The sequence below is a fragment of the Pelecanus crispus genome, chromosome 3, assembly GCF_030463565.1.
Source record: "Pelecanus crispus isolate bPelCri1 chromosome 3, bPelCri1.pri, whole genome shotgun sequence".
Taxonomy (NCBI): Eukaryota; Metazoa; Chordata; class Aves; order Pelecaniformes; family Pelecanidae; genus Pelecanus; species Pelecanus crispus.
In genome coordinates this window covers 132,386,859-132,402,371 of record NC_134645.1, presented here as the reverse complement: position 1 = coordinate 132,402,371, position 15,513 = coordinate 132,386,859, and the positions used below count along the sequence as shown (strand labels likewise).

General features: G+C 46.5%; 1 protein-coding gene across 5 annotated transcripts in view; it reads right to left on the bottom strand.

Moving 5' to 3' along the window:
- The window catches only part of ASXL2 (ASXL transcriptional regulator 2), a 127,230-nt gene that overhangs the window by 69,575 nt on the left and 42,142 nt on the right, over positions 1 to 15,513 (bottom strand). For 3 of the 5 annotated variants that reach the window (XR_012830901.1, XM_075706738.1, XM_075706739.1), the window contains one exon: positions 2,824 to 2,932. Coding sequence is in view for 4 of the 5 variants with exons in the window: in XM_075706738.1 (XP_075562853.1) it covers positions 2,824 to 2,932 (109 nt within the window). In the remaining variant the exon portion in view is untranslated. Of the gene's footprint in view, positions 1 to 1,062; positions 1,438 to 2,823; positions 2,933 to 3,015; positions 3,080 to 15,513 lie in introns of those variants that run through there. The other 2 variants (XM_075706736.1, XM_075706737.1) reach the window with 2 other exon arrangements.

The following is a 15,513-nucleotide window of genomic DNA, read 5'->3' as shown; positions in this document are numbered from 1 at the left end:
TACCAGAAATTCAGCACTTTTGCTACAAGTATTTAAAGGTCATGGTGATTTGGTTTTTTCTGTAGTATTTAGGAGTACTTGGAGTTACTTTTCCCCAGGGGACCAAGCAGACTGTTCAGGCTGTACCAGAAGCGACAGCACATCCTCATTAGGACAAAAGCAGCTCGCCTCGAGAGTTAGGGTTGTCCCAGCGGAGCAGTGCTGGCTGATTTAGGGTGTTACACGTCCCTTCAGCAGCAGAGCAAGTCCGGAGCATCTAAGCATTTTTAAAGAGATTAAATGCTATTCATTGCTTCCCCCTCCCCACGCAAAGCTTGGCTATTATCTCTAGACCGGTGGAACAGTCGTTTTGGGATTCAGTTTGCCGTTTGCATCTTCGCTGTCGAGCACGAGCGTGTCTGAAGTTGTACGGTCCCCACATCCACCCTGCTTACTGCTGCCAAAAATACACTGCACCTCGCAAAAAGAGAAGCCTGTCCACCAGCTCAGGACCCAACCACACCAGTCCTTAAACAAACCTTTGCGGTTTAGTCAAGAAAGCAGTCGCGTTTCTTGAGAACTGCAAACCGCGCCTTGTGCTTTGGGGGACTACCTGTTTGCCAGCGTGAACAGACTCGTCACTGAGACACGGAGCCCTCGGTGCGTGGCAAATCACTTCTGACTACTATAATTAGACAAGGTTTAGGGCAAGGAGATGATTAGGTACTTGGAAACGAAGGGACAAAAAAGAGGAACAATAAAATCACATTAATAAAAATTAACGTGAAATTTAGTTCACTTGCTAGCTGCCATTAGGAGTTTTCCTCCGGAGCATCTCCTGGCCACGAGCATTAAGCAAACACCTCCAGAAACACCTAATCCATTGAGCATTATTTTGCAAAACTGACATACAGCTCGGTTATGATTCTCTAATCTGTTTTACATATCTTTAGCATCAAGTCTAACCAAAAAAGTAAAGGAAGATCCCAGCAGCCTACCAGTCTCCTTCCTACTAAGTTCAACAATACCATAATCCAGTTCAGCGAGCCAGCAAAAACGCAAGTGCAACCCTGCTTCACTCACCAGATATTTTACCATAAGCTCTTTCTTTTAGGAAGCGTGATTTACTGGATACCTGGCTCTCCTTCTCTCCGCTGCGGTGTAACAACGCATCGCTTGGGGAACCGTCAGCCCTGTTCTTCAAAGCTTTCTATTTCTAATTGCTACCTAAGCCATCGTGTCTTGTTAATCACGGATCCTCCAAAGGATTTCTCACTCAACGCATCATCTTCACAATTCCCAGGCTCCGCCTGCCACCGCACTGGGATTACACACGGCAAAGGGGACCTGGGATCGGCGCAGCAGGGCTCAACACCTCCCCCTTTCCCGGAATTCTGGGTTTCTCGCTGCTCCATGGAAGATACCACCTCCAGACTACGCAGCCCCAAGGAAGGAAAGCTGACAACAAAACAACATGTCTTTAGATACGCAGGACGCTGTGCCTTTGGAATAACTCAGCAGCTTCTCTAGCCTCCTAATTACAAAACATTGCCTTTAATCAACTTACTCCTACACCAAGTTAAAATAATACCGGAGTTTTGCTAAAGCTTAACATAAGGAAAAATAATCAGTCTTAACTTGCAGATCTCATGAGCAAAACAAACCGAACCACCGCAGTAACTCCGACAGTCTGTTTAGTTGTCAAATGCATACTTAAACTTAACTTTGCTTGGATTTAACCTCTAGACATTGAGTTTGCCTATGATCTACCCCACTAACAGCCTGCTCGCAATCTTTCAAAGGGACTTTTTTTTTTTTTTTACATCTTCAATTATATTGTTCTTTGAAAGTTTTCAGCAGAGCTTTGCCACATCACGACACAGAACTCACTGACAATGACTCAATTACTTGTCTGCTACCAGACCTAAGTCTTTTCCCGAGTCATAACGTGCTGACAAAACACTGCTTTCCCAGCCTGGATTTAGGGTCTGCATTCTTTATTCCTAAAATGTAAAAGTTCATTACTTTTCTGTAGTGAAACAAATGGTGCAAGAATAAGTCCAGTTTATCAGCAAACAGATAACTACTTTCCCTTCGCTGCTGGTGAACATCTTTTTCTGGGCGATTCTTAGTTGACTCCCTTGGTAAACTAATTGGCACTTTTAAAGCAGTTCCTCATATCTTTTGAATATTTTAGGGTGAGAGGAATGTCATCTTAGAAGTTATTATTTCTCTCTATCAAGCACGGAGTGAGACGAGGAAAGCGGTTCCAGCAGAGACTGCTATGCTGGAGCGCTCTGTGTGTAGGGCGAGGAATCCTATCTTACGGCACAGTCTTCAGAGTCAAATTTACAGCAAATCAAGAACAGTATGAGCAGGCTTCATTCTAGTAGTTTAACTGGGGAAAAAGGTTTCAAATAAAGATTATTTTAAAACACGCCAACCAGATAAATCAAGGAATCTACACATTTTCCCTACACATGCTCTCCACCTACTAGTCACAGACTGAGGATGGGGTAATTTTTCATTTCTAGATACAAGTTGAGATCGGTGAAGATGAAGTTTTATCCTTTTAGGGCTAAAATTTCACTACAATTTTAATTACTCTTTCACTTCTGGGACAGAAACGTGAATAAAACGCAGCACCTTCAGTTGTACTTTCAGCACACAGGCGCTCACTAGCAAGCACGAAGACTTAGTGTTTGCATTTGGAGGGAAAGTTCCCGCTACATTCATGCTTTTGAGGAACAGTTCCCGCTTCAGGATTACCCTAATCCGACATATTTTTAAATGGATACAAGTCACCTGAGCATTCAAAGAAGATTCCCCAGCCGAGTCACTTACCTTCAGCGTGTACACTCCCATGCGCCCCGGGACCTTATAGAAAATGCCCTCTTCCCCTCGGGAGTTTGTATGTAACATAGCATTCAGGCATGCAAGAGGAGAAGTCCCACTGAAAACAAAAACACAAGGTTAATGCGCGAATGGATTTGGTCAGCGTTAATCTTCTGCTGGGAGACAATCACAGCCCCTCACCTGACCATCCCGCATGCAGAGGCAGAAAGATTCCAGATCCAACTTCTATTCCCAAGGAGAATACAAGCTGAAGCTGCCATAATAAGCCCCAGTGAAATCAGTCCACGTACCCACGCTCCAGTTCCAGAAAAGAAAAGGAGGAAAAAAAAAAAAAAAAAAGCAAACAAAAGGCCCCCAAGTTCAGGCTCCCTAACACTTCTTTGCCGAAGATCAAAACTGTCACACATTTTTAAGGCTGTAGATATTCAACGTTGCTCATCTGAAGCTCCGAGCAGATTTGTTGTGAGCTAACTGCTGACTGCAGAGATATTTAAAGTTTGGGGTTTTTTTTAAAGAAAACCCACAGCATACTGAAATGAGAGTTGTGGGATAAAGAATGGAAACTAATTATGCAATTTCTCCTGAGAAGAGTGGAGATCTTCGATCCCAGCCAGGAGAATGGAGACAGAAGATCCATCTTTTCACTGGTGCTGGTGGGGGTTTCTTTGTTTGGTTTTTTAAACCCATCCCGCTGCAGACAGAAGCAAAATCAGGTGGACACGGCAAGACAGGCGACTTTCGTTCCCACTGCAGGGTCGGGCTGATCACACCCTCCAGTACAGAGGCGTCCTTGCTCACAAAGCACATTCATATCGAGCACAAGCCCTGCGCAGAAATTAAGCGAGAGGTTTTCACCTCCCAACACCCTGTCACAAAGGCTGGAACCAGAACCATCAAATTGACTAAAATCCTAAATTTGTGACCAATTAACTGAAATCCCCGAGCAGGAGATACAGCTGTTTGTCTGTCGTAAGTTTTGCTATGAACATTCAAACAAACCTGCATCAAAAGCAGTGAAATAAGCCCTAGGAGGACAGGGGAGTAAAGGCGAGGACGAGCACAGCCCTCCGACAATTCAGGCAGGACACGTGCACTCCAAGTTCTGCCTAAAAGCAGCGAAACAGCTCAGCTGAATTACTGATGGAGAAGATTACTGATTACAAGGAGAAGCCAACATCCTGAAATAGGTCTGGTCTCCTTTACCCCACCGCATACAAGCTAACAGGTAGGAGACCCTACAAGGAACAAGTTAATAGGTAGGAAACCCAACAAGGAACAAGCTAACAGGCAGGAGACCCTACAAGGAACAAGTTAATAGGTAGGAAACCCAACAAGGAACAAGCTAACAGGCAGGAGACCCTACAAGGAACAAGCTAACAGGTAGGAGACCCAACAAGGAACAAGCTAACAGGTAGGAGACCCCACCAGGGACACCGGCCAGATACGGCGGCTCACGAAGCACAGGAGAAATACCATTACGAGAGGAGAGCTAGTATTTATGTTGCTAGACCCAACCCCATCTGAGCTGACTGCTACGCAAACGTACAGCGAGACGCCGGTCCCCGTCGGAGGGACCGCTGCTGCCGGTGGGGAGCTGGCAGGGCACCGTCCCCGACCCCGCGGCACCACATTCCGGGCATCCTCCAGGCTGCTCACTCTTCCAGTTGGGAAACTGCTCGCTCCTCCAGTTGGGAAACGGGCTCAGAGAAGTACTCAGACTTCCGTGGGAGCGCTGGGTTGTACTGGGGCACGCCAGGGCTCGGGCACAAGCCTGAGCAGGGGCACGCAGCCGTCCCCCAGCAGCGGAGATCTTGGTGGGCTCGCAGCCCGCAGTCAGACCAGATGACCTCCTTCAAACCTCCGTTATTCATAGAATCATTGAATTGTTTAGGTTGGAAAAGACCTTTAAGATCATCCAGTCCAACCATTAACCTACACTACCAAGTCCACTCTAAACCAATCAAGGGTAGACTAGACTGAACCATGTCCCAAAGCGCCACCTCTGCCCGTTTTTTGAACACTTCCAGGGCTGGGGACTCCCCCACCTCTCTGGGCAGCCTGTTCCAATTCTTGACCACCCCTTCCGTAAAAAAATTTTTCCTAATTTCCAACCTAAACCTCCCCTGGCGCAGCTTAAGCCCATTTCCTCTCGTCCTATCACTAACTACATGGGAGAAGAGACCAACACCCCCTCCCTGCCCCCTCCTGTCAGGAGCTGCAGAGCGATCAGGTCTCCCCTCAGCCTCCTCTTCTCCAGGCTGAACACCCCCAGCTCCCTCAGCCGCTCCCCACCAGCCCTGTGCTCCAGACCCTGCCCCAGCTCCGCTGCCCTTCTCTGGACACGCTCCAGCACCCCAATGTCCTTCTTGGAGTGAGGGGCCCAAAACTGGACACAGCATTCCAGGTGCGGCCTCACCAGCGCCGAGCACAGGGGGACGATCCCTGCCCTGCTCCTGCTGGCCACACTATTCCTGACACAAGCCAGGATGCTGTTGGCCTTCTTGGCCACCTGGGCACACACAGAGGGTCAGAAAACGGCCTCTACAGCATCTCTGCTCTGCAGGATCTTCTGCTTTCTGAGTTTCTGCCAGCATCGTTTGTTAATAAGTACTCATGAAAACAGTGATGAGGAGGGAATTTTCTAAACCCCAGCCCAAAGCTCATCTGGCCACCTTAGCAGATGGCTCTGCAAAACTCAAGCAAAAACCAGAGATGCTGGAAGAAGCAGCTGAGCCTCAGGCGTGCCAGGGACACCCGCCTGTCCTGGTTTGGTTCTTCCACGGCAAAACTCAGTTTCATTCAGGTACTCTTACACCGACCCAGTGTCTCCTCTGGCTACGAATGTCTTTCGGAGAGACAGCCAACCATGACACAACAGAGAAATCAGTAACGTGAGCATCTCGCTTTGATCCCTGCTGAAGAGCTCGTGCCCGTCTTCAGACATGGCGTATCTAGGTTGATATTCCAGCCAGAATCCCTACCGCTGAACATAAGCTTCTCCTAAATACATCTGCACACAGTAGACAACCTCTCCTCATCACCTCCTTGACTCCCCCCACTGATACCCGCTCATGGCTCATCGCTCCCTGCCGCTCCCACAGCTTTTCTGTGCACCTTCCCCAAGGGTGCAGCAACTCCTACAAACGTGAACACCACAACTGGAAGCAACTCTTCTCACACCAGCTTCACCAAGGCTACGTACTAACTTCACAAGGCTAAGCCTCTTCTCCAGAAAGCCACAGGGTCTCCCTGGAAGCTATAATTCAGCGCAATTTAGGACGAGAGGAAATGGCCTCAAGTTGTGTCAGGGGAGGTTTAGATTGGATATCGGGAGAAATTTCTTTATGGGAAGAGTGGTCAAGCACTGGAACAGGCTGCCCAGAGAGGTGGGGGAGTCCCCAGCCCTGGAGGGGTTCAACAAACGGGCAGAGGTGGCACTTGGGGCCATGGTTTAGTGGGCATGGGGGTGTTGGGTTGGTGGTTGGGCTGATGATCTTAGAGGGCCTTTCCAACCTCAGTGATTCTGTTCTAGTTTGACTTTCATTAAAAAATAATGCAGCCCCCAAGCCAGGAAACATGAAATTAATTCTTCCTCTGCCCTGAATTGGTTTAGTGGTGGACTTGGCAGTATGAGGTTAATGGTTGGACTGGATGATCTTAAAGGTCTTTTCCAACCTAAAAGACTCTATGATTTCCTACAGCAACCCCAAATTCTTTCCAAAGGCATTGCTCCCCTGGGTGTACCCTTTCCCTCTTCATGTCTTTGCTCCTGGATGCGATTTCTGCGTGCAAGTACCAGGCAAGAACTGCACGCAAGTATATTTTCTACAGGCCCAGCTGTACAAACAGCTACAGGCAGTACAAACAATATACCTGCCCTTCTCCCACCAGTGTTCATCACCATCCCTCCTAATACTGCATCTAGAAAATTATCATTTTATACTTCTTTCCAGGATCACTGATAGCATGTTGAATAGCGCTGAACACACCGAAGCGTTCCCATGTTCAGGAAGCTCCGGAGCAGCGAGGAGAGCTCTGCCACGTACCTGACCTTTAGCTCACGGAGTACATTCTTCTTAAAAACTGTATCAGAGCAGAATGTCAATGTTAAGCCAAGCATCTAACACAGTCTAGGGCAGAGCTGCGCTTTGGAAGCTCACCAAGGAATGAAGCCTTGGCAGGACCTATCTTTACAAAAGCTATGCTGGTCTGGCATCTACACTGCTGCTACTGAATTGGTTCCATTGTTTAACAGCTTATCCACTATTTTTGCTTTATTTTTTTTTTCTCATGTTTACCCATCTACAGTTATATGTCTTCCTCTACAGGCTCTTCTAGAAAGCTGGCACAAACCTAACGCTGTTCTAGCCTTTCACAAAGCTTATTGTGAAAATTTTAGAAGCTAAAAACCAGTTGACAAGTCCCAGCTATCAAAAAAATAAATAAAAAGGGGGTGTGTGTGTTTGATTTGGGTATAAGATGCATGGTCTTCACATCACATTACATCCTTTCTGCCTCTATGAGCGAGTACTCATAAGCACTCGAACCCTTCCTACGCTAACCATCTTATTTTCATGGCTATCGCTCAATTTAAGCCAGCACCCTGGGTGCAGGGTGGCAGTTCATGCTTCCCCCAACGCGGCTGCAGAATGGGAGAGCGGCGGCGGCTGCTGCTGCAGGGTTACGTGAGCTGCCTAGCCAGTAGCTTCCAGCTTCCCTGATCCGGATCTTGATTTGACATACAAACCTCCAAATTGAAAAAAAAAAAAATAACAAACAACCCAAAAAACCCCACCCCAAACCAAAAAGCAAACAAACAAAAAAACCCCACCCCAACAAAACCCAGACCCCAAAAAGAAATGTGAAAAGAAGCCGAGAGGGTCACCCAAGAATTCGGACAAAGCCCTAAGCAGCGGGGCTGTCCTACACCTGCCTGCGCCCCATGGGAAAGCACTTGGGGCATTTTTCTTTGATAAAAGGTGTTGCTGCATTACTACAACCCCTGACCCATGGCTCCGACAGTCTGCTAACAAATAAACATGCACCGAGACGGCGGTTACGTTAATTCTCGGAGCTGAAACTTGGTCTCCTCTGAATGCAAAGATTTCATCCCTTGCTTGTTCTCTGCTGCCCCTTCGCTCAGAATCCCCCAATATTCACTTACTACTTTTTCCAACTACCTGTGTTTTGCACCCAGCCTACCTTTTGCTGTTTTAAATGTAACAGCTGCCTAAAAATAACCTTAGGAACTCGATGTTATTATGCCATTTATTTTACTGCTGCTTTTTTTTTTTTTTTAAATAACGAAGGCCATCTCCGTTTGCCAGGAGCACACACCAGACCATCAGCCGCATCTGACAGTTCCTGTCATTCCACCTCAAAACCAGTAGTTCGAGAAGCAGATGAAGTGAAAGACGAGTTCCTGCCTGCTCCAGATTCATCATTACCCACTATTTCTCTTCAATCCCTTCCATCTCACCCAAATCCGTACCGCTCCGCGTGCAGAGCCACAGTCAGTCTCCGATATTGCTGACCATCAGCTTGCATTAACGTGACTGCTAACGGACCGGTCCTTTTGGAGGTCTCAAAACAGGATTCATCCTTCAGAAAAGGTTAAGTGGAGCTCAGCAAGACTATGACATGACTAGTTCGTGACTGCCATGCTCCTTCATCTCCCCTTTTGGGAAGCTGTATCGGATCTGTTGGACATCAAGCCCTTAAACTCGACTTCTAAAGCTTCTGAACTGAAACATTCTCCAGCTCTGTGATCATGGTCATCAATCACCCCGGGCTCCAAATAAGCTCGAGTTGTGGTTCTTGGCTTGAAGATGAGGGATTTGGGGTGCGGCTACACAAACCTTCTCAGTTTACAGGGGCAGGAATTAAGGAATTAAGCACAGTCTCATTGCAGGCTCCTGTTCATAGAATCATCGAATTGTTTAGGTTGGAAAAGACCTTTAAGATCATCCAGTCCAACCATTAACCTACACTACCAAGTCCACTCTAAACCAATCAAGGGTAGACTAGACTGAACCATGTCCCCAAGTGCCACCTCTGCCTGTTTTTTGAACGCTTCCAGGGCTGGGGACTCCCCCACCTCTCTGGGCAGCCTGGTCCAATGCTTGACCACCCCTTCCGTGAAGAAATTTCTCCCAATATCCAGCCTAAACCTCCCCTGGCGCAGCTTGAGCCCATTTCCTCTCATCCTATCGCTTGTTCCTTGGGAGAAGAGCCCGACCCCCCTCCCTGCCCCCTCCTGCCAGGAGCTGCAGAGCGATCAGGTCTCCCCTCAGCCTCCTCTTCTCCAGGCTGAACACCCCCAGCTCCCTCAGCCGCTCCCCACCAGCCCTGTGCTCCAGACCCTTCCCCAGCTCCGCTGCCCTTCCCTGGACACACTCCAGAACCCCAATGTCCTTCTTGGAGTGAGGGGCCCAAAACTGGACACAGCATTCCAGGTGCGGCCTCACCAGCGCCGAGCACAGGGGGACGATCCCTGCCCTGCTCCTGCTGGCCACACCATTCCTGACACTAGCCAGGATGCTGTTGGCCTCCTTGGCCACCTGGGCACACTGCTGGCTCATGTTCTACCAGTTATCCACAGCAAACTGGCTCACCAGCTCGTTGCCGCACGGCCAGGCGGCACGTGCACGGTTGGTGGAAGGAGAAAGGAGGAAGGCATAGCCACGCTCACTGACATCAAATCCTCCCGAAGAAACCTGAACAAGCGTTATTCCTTCTACCCCCCCCCCATCACCTGCCCACAGCTAATGCCCACGGAGGCCAGAGGCTGCTTTGCCCCTCCTGCCCCCTCTCCATGTAGGGCTGTTTTCATTTAACTATTTAATTAAGAATCTTCCAAAATGAGCCAAGACCAATCATTACCTCTCCCACTGTGTTGAATTTCTGTATTCCCCTGTTCTCACAGACCGCCCTCTTTTCACCCAACGTCATAACGACTGCTACAGAGAGGCGGTGGGCAGCAAGGGGAGCTCACTCTCATAGTTAAATGCAAGGTCAAAATATTTGTCCAGATGCTGGCAGTTTGGTGCAAATGACTATTAAAAGCACAGCTATTCCATTCCCTCGCAGTTTAGGGGCAGAGGCTGAATTTGAGTGTGAGCAGCACAGCGCCCTACAACCCCTCTAGGGCTTCCTTCGATACTACACAGAGGGTGCGGGTTTGGGGGCTTTTGTTTGGTTTTGGAAAGAAGGGAAGGCTTCCAAATCAAAATTACATTTTCTTCTACTAATTCAGTCTGCAATGTTCTTCTCTGGGGTGTCATGCACGCTGTTTAACAAAGCAGCGGGTACAACCCAAACTCAGTTATACGGCACCCAGCTAGAATATTTTTTTATATAAACCAACGCATTTGAATTAAGATGCTTCATCTAGACAGGGCACACTGAGGATTTTACTGAAATGCTAGGGTTTTCCCCAAGAACTAGCTGCTGCACGAAGAGTTAGACACGATGTTTTATTAAAATTAAAACATCACGTCACACCCTGTATTTTTACAGCTAATTAAGCAGAGTTCCAGTGCTCATTCCAGCAAGTGCTTCAACCCAGATAAATATTTTTACCTTACACATACCAAGAAATAATGGGAAAACCGTATTATTTCCCATTAGGCTCCTGCATAATTGAGAGGTAGGATAAGAATTACTGAGCTGGCAGGTTTTGTGAAGAGCTGGAAGGGTTCACAGCTCGGTCTCTGCCTGGGGAAAGCTTCAGCGTGAGTGGGTTTGTGCACGAGCTGCTCCTGCCCTGGTGAGCTGGGGTAGCTGCTTTCAGCTCCTGCTTTATTCCACGCTTCAGTGAAGGAAAGAGCAAAAATTTAAGTTTTCCAGCCCCTGCTTCCCTTGTAACTCAGCTTGTGCCAACAGCAGAGGGACTCCCCCCACACAAGCTCGATCTGCCTGGACTGTTTTCATCCTGCGTCTCATTTATGCACTGCAAATAGACTACATGCACAATCAAGATATTGTAACTTTATCCAACCATCAAGTAATGCAAGCCCTTTTCAGATATATTCAGGTATTTCAGTACTTTCTGTCAGTAATGCAATTCTGTTGCATCAGGCCACTTTCCTGACAACGAAAGCATTTTCCTGATGAGAACAGGATAAATTCCCGATATAGAAAATAACTGACTCTGACATCCTCCACCTCCAGAAAGTTACTGGTGCCTCATCTAATGCTTCTAATGGTCATTTTGACAAAAACTTCAGCAGAAGCATTCCTACTGCAGTTCATCATGATGGCAAGAATACAGCTCCAAATACAACCGGGGGGAACATCTGGGGCTAAGGTACTCAGCTTCTAATGGTAGCAGCACACTGCTGCTTTTTCGGTGCAAATATTTTTCAGAATTTGACATTTTAGGTGCACGCATACATGAGCTACATTTGTGCTTCTGCAAGTGGAAAGGATTTTTAGTTGTATTTTCATTTATGAACTCACAGCAATGTATTATCTAAATTTTTTATTCCCCTAGGGGATAGTATGTTAGCTGACAGCCGCAGCAAAAAAAGCAAACCTATTTTAACTATTGTGCTAATAAATGGGATGCTCACCTTCAGTTATCCAGTGCCAGCCCACTGACAAACAAACAGCACCCTTGGGAAAGTCGAGATAAATGTCCCTTTGTTCAGACTGGTTTGCATCTCAGCTGAGCAATACTTCTTGGGATGGTTCAAATCAGAACAGTTGTTTAGGCTGATAAATTCCGCTGATGCTAGCAGTCAACTATAGGCTTTGTTCATTGAAATGAGCTTGCATTAAGGTGAAAAAAAAAAAATTTGCAACAGTTTAGAAGTTGCAAAGGTAACTACATTGATGAGGATTAATTTGGTTTCCATAGCGGTACAAGTGCATACTGAAACTTCCTAGTTTTTACTTCTCAAAAAGCTAAAAATAGCACGGCCTTTCTGTAAATCTGCCAAAATATGGGCAGCAAACTCGGCACGAATAGGACTCACGGTGCTGGCGCAAGGGCCATAATCCACGCTCTCGTGCCTAGATCTAGGATCATCTTCTTTCGAAGTGGGAAACACCGATTCGTTCACTGCTTGAAGTTTTAAATCATTTTACTTCCCCATACCTTACGCATTATCCTCACTCGCAGTACATTTCAGCTTGAGAAAATCTAGGGAGTAACACTTGCACCCATTCAAAGCTGCCTTTATCAAAAGCAAAGAAATGGTTTAAGTGCTGACACAGGTTTTAAGGCACAGCACCAAGAATATTTTCATTTACAGGTGCTGTTTAAGAGAGAGGTCCGATACAAGCAAGTACCCACCAATACTTACCAGGCGACCACCCAGTGAACACGTTGAGCAAATACATGTTCTTAAATTCTGATAGAATCGGAGCAGGCACCGACTTTTTAGCTACACAGCACCTTCGACAGCAAGGTCTTAAATATACTGATTTTTGTCAGCCAAAAGCGTGGTACTTTACGAGGCTCTGCCTGAAGCATTTCAAGCATGCTGTGTTGGGGCAAGCATGAAGTGCCTGTGAAGTGGCAATTTTGGTTACGAATTCAGTCCCCAACCGTTCTGCTTGTGCTCAGCAGTGCTGCTTTCCACTGAAAACGGTGGTTCAGTAATTATTCCCTTCTAACACCGCCTTCCCAGTTAAAACCAACCCATTTAACAGATATACTCGAAGTTATAAACCTGGTTATACTTACAAACATATGACTAGCACATAAACTGTATTTTTTTACATTGTTGACTAAACAAGGGGTTTTGGTAGCTTCTAAGTGTCTATTCTATTTTGAAAATTAACATTTTTCATATCTGCACTTCCATTTCATTACCGAGTCACAAAATTGATCTCAATGCAATCAACAGCAAGTGACGGTCCCTCTGCCTGCAGAACGGGCACATTCTTTACCTATTTTATTGGACTGTTTAAAGGGCCAAACCAGTATAAGAGTAGTTTTTGTAGCTAAGAGGTAGTTGTAAGGCCAGTCAATGGCATAAGAAGAAATACATATTCTGAGCTCCCGCCCCTCCAGGAATTTCTCTAAGCTACTTGACATTTCAAACAGACACGTACATACCAAATTTTCCTTCAGAGGATTGCCAAATTTAAGCCATCCTTAAATCATGGTGTTTTAAACTCCACATTAAATTCAAAGTTTCTTCAGACTGAGCAGGGGGGGAAAAAGGGGTTTGAGAGTGGTAAATGCACACAAGGTTAAGGTGAGGACTCTACTCCGAGCAGCTGCCTGCTGAAGGGGAGGAAGGAGGTGGAGCTCTCGTCCCGCACTCTCAATCCCACTGCAGCATCCCTTCCCACCAGCCTGGCTCCCGACGCCTCAGGGACCGAGCAGATTTGTTCCGACGTGAAAACAAAGTGTGGCCAAATCGTTTTTGTTCACTCACTGCGGACAGGACACCGGATTGAAATTTTTCAGTCGTGCAGTATTTGGACTTAAACCCCTTGCCCTCAGAGCATCATGCAAGGTGTACTTATCTATCAAAAGGTTACTTTAAAAATTAAGTTTTAAAGGTTACGTTAAAGCTCCATTTTTTAATTTGGTTAGCTGGGTTTACAGTATTTCTCCATGTGTGCACAACAGCATGGTCTTCAGCGTGGTGGAGCCAGCAGATCTCCTGCTGCCGGACCACCACCTTGGGGCTCCCGGGGATCCTGCGGACAGAGGAGCATCTGCCGATGCCGCTGGGCACAGAAAAACCCCTCGGAATTCACTGTTGTCACAGCAGCGAGGTGCCGTAGCACTCGGCAGCCTCAGCACCAGGGAAGAGCTCATTACTGCCTTCTGCTCTAAACGGAAGCTTAGCACGAAGTGCATCCAACAGCGAGCGTCTTCATTTCGCATCGTCACTGCACGTTGATGTAACTGGATAAAAACACCCAAATGGACTGGACTGTGTTTAAGGGTGAGGGTTTTTCTCGTTTTGTTCCTTTGAGCATCCCCTTCTTCCCCACTTTCCATTTGAATCAGACATTCACACCAATAGCTTTTCGTTTATTAGTATATTAAAATATGATGTTTTAAAAAAAACAATAGTTTCAGATCTACGGAAGTGTCAGAGCAGAGAGATATTGTAAGCAGACACCACTGTACCAATTTCAAGCTTGTTAAGCAAATTTATGGTTTAGAAAAGCAGCTTATTTTATGTGTTAAATTTTGCGTCACCCAATATGCAGTGCCAAATGTCCCCGAGACAAAAGATGCACAAAAATACATCATGCAAATCAAGCACCCCCCTCCCCACAAATTCAGGTTTGCAGACAGCAGGGTTAATTTGTAAGACACTAAGCATCCACATGCTATTAGCCTGACATTATCCACAGACTTTACAAACATTAAGATTTCAAGTTTGCATCGCACCGAAGCGCTAATGCAAACGGCATGCAGGAAAGGTAGATTAAGGTAGCAGAAGCATTAACACCAGATGGACTACCATTACTTGGTTTCTAAGTCTGTGTGAAACAAGCAGTTGCTTTTTTAATTAAGGCTTTTGCAGCTTGCGTCAATAGAGAAGAGTAGCTTTAGAACAATCAGCAGTGGTTCTTACCTTCTGGAATTGGAGTGCAACCCAAAAAAAGGAGAGAAACACCCCTTTAAAAACTTGAGCAAAACAATTGTCTAATCATTAATATGAACCCTCCCCCCCCATCCACCAGAACCAAATTTAAAAAGTTTGGGGCAGATCTGCAGTAATACTAAGACCAGGTTATATCAAACAGACATGGGGGAGGAGGATGTAAACCCGTCAGATTTTTTCCAGTCTATTTTCAAAGAAGCTGGCATACACCTACCAACCCCAGGCAACTCCCAGATGCGTTATTTTCGACCTTCACCAGTTAATAAACTTTTTATAGAAGTCAGATGGACCCTTTGGAAATCTCACATGCAGACAGAGAGCAGTGCAGGAATTTATTCTTTCACACACACCCTCAGCGCTACTCGCAGCTCCCAACTCTGGGTAAAATAGCAGCCCTGCAACCCAGAGGAGCGAGACAGACTGCAAGCAGTTTAACAAAGCCGATAGTTATGGTGCAGGAACGAGCACCTACTGCTTCATCACCTCCGTGGGCAACCCATGGTCTTGCCAAGTCATTAATAATGCAAGCTAACACACCACTGGCCTCATTTAAATATTTCCACAGTAGCGGGGCTGGGGGCAGGTAAAATGTTTCATGCTATAAAGCCAATTTTAACATACCAGCACTTGAACTCCATGGGAATTTGTGCAAGATCAAAGCAACACAAGTGCAGCCGGCGATCGCAGCGAGTTCAGGTGGAGCCGCACTTAAGACCACAGTGTAAGAGAGGGCACGGGGGCACTCGTGGGTGAACGTCAGCCTATAAAAGCTCTGTAAAGCTCTTGGGCACGCACTGAAGTTGGACTTCATTTATAGCTTTAATTCATGGTCTGTCATGACAACTGAATCTGACCTGCAGGAACATCAGCAGACTCCGATACCATACGCTGGGTGCTGGATAAGATTAAAAACCCTTGTAGAAGTCTTCTGACTTTCTTGGACATGGTTTACGGGTATAAGCAATACCTTCAGGTTTACAGCACTCGATTAGCTCCACCTTAACAGTGCCCACAGCTAAGATACGTGCTCCTGTGCCATTCCCATCCTTGAGGGACTATGCAGAAACGAGCATTTTCTGATTGTAAAGGAGGAATC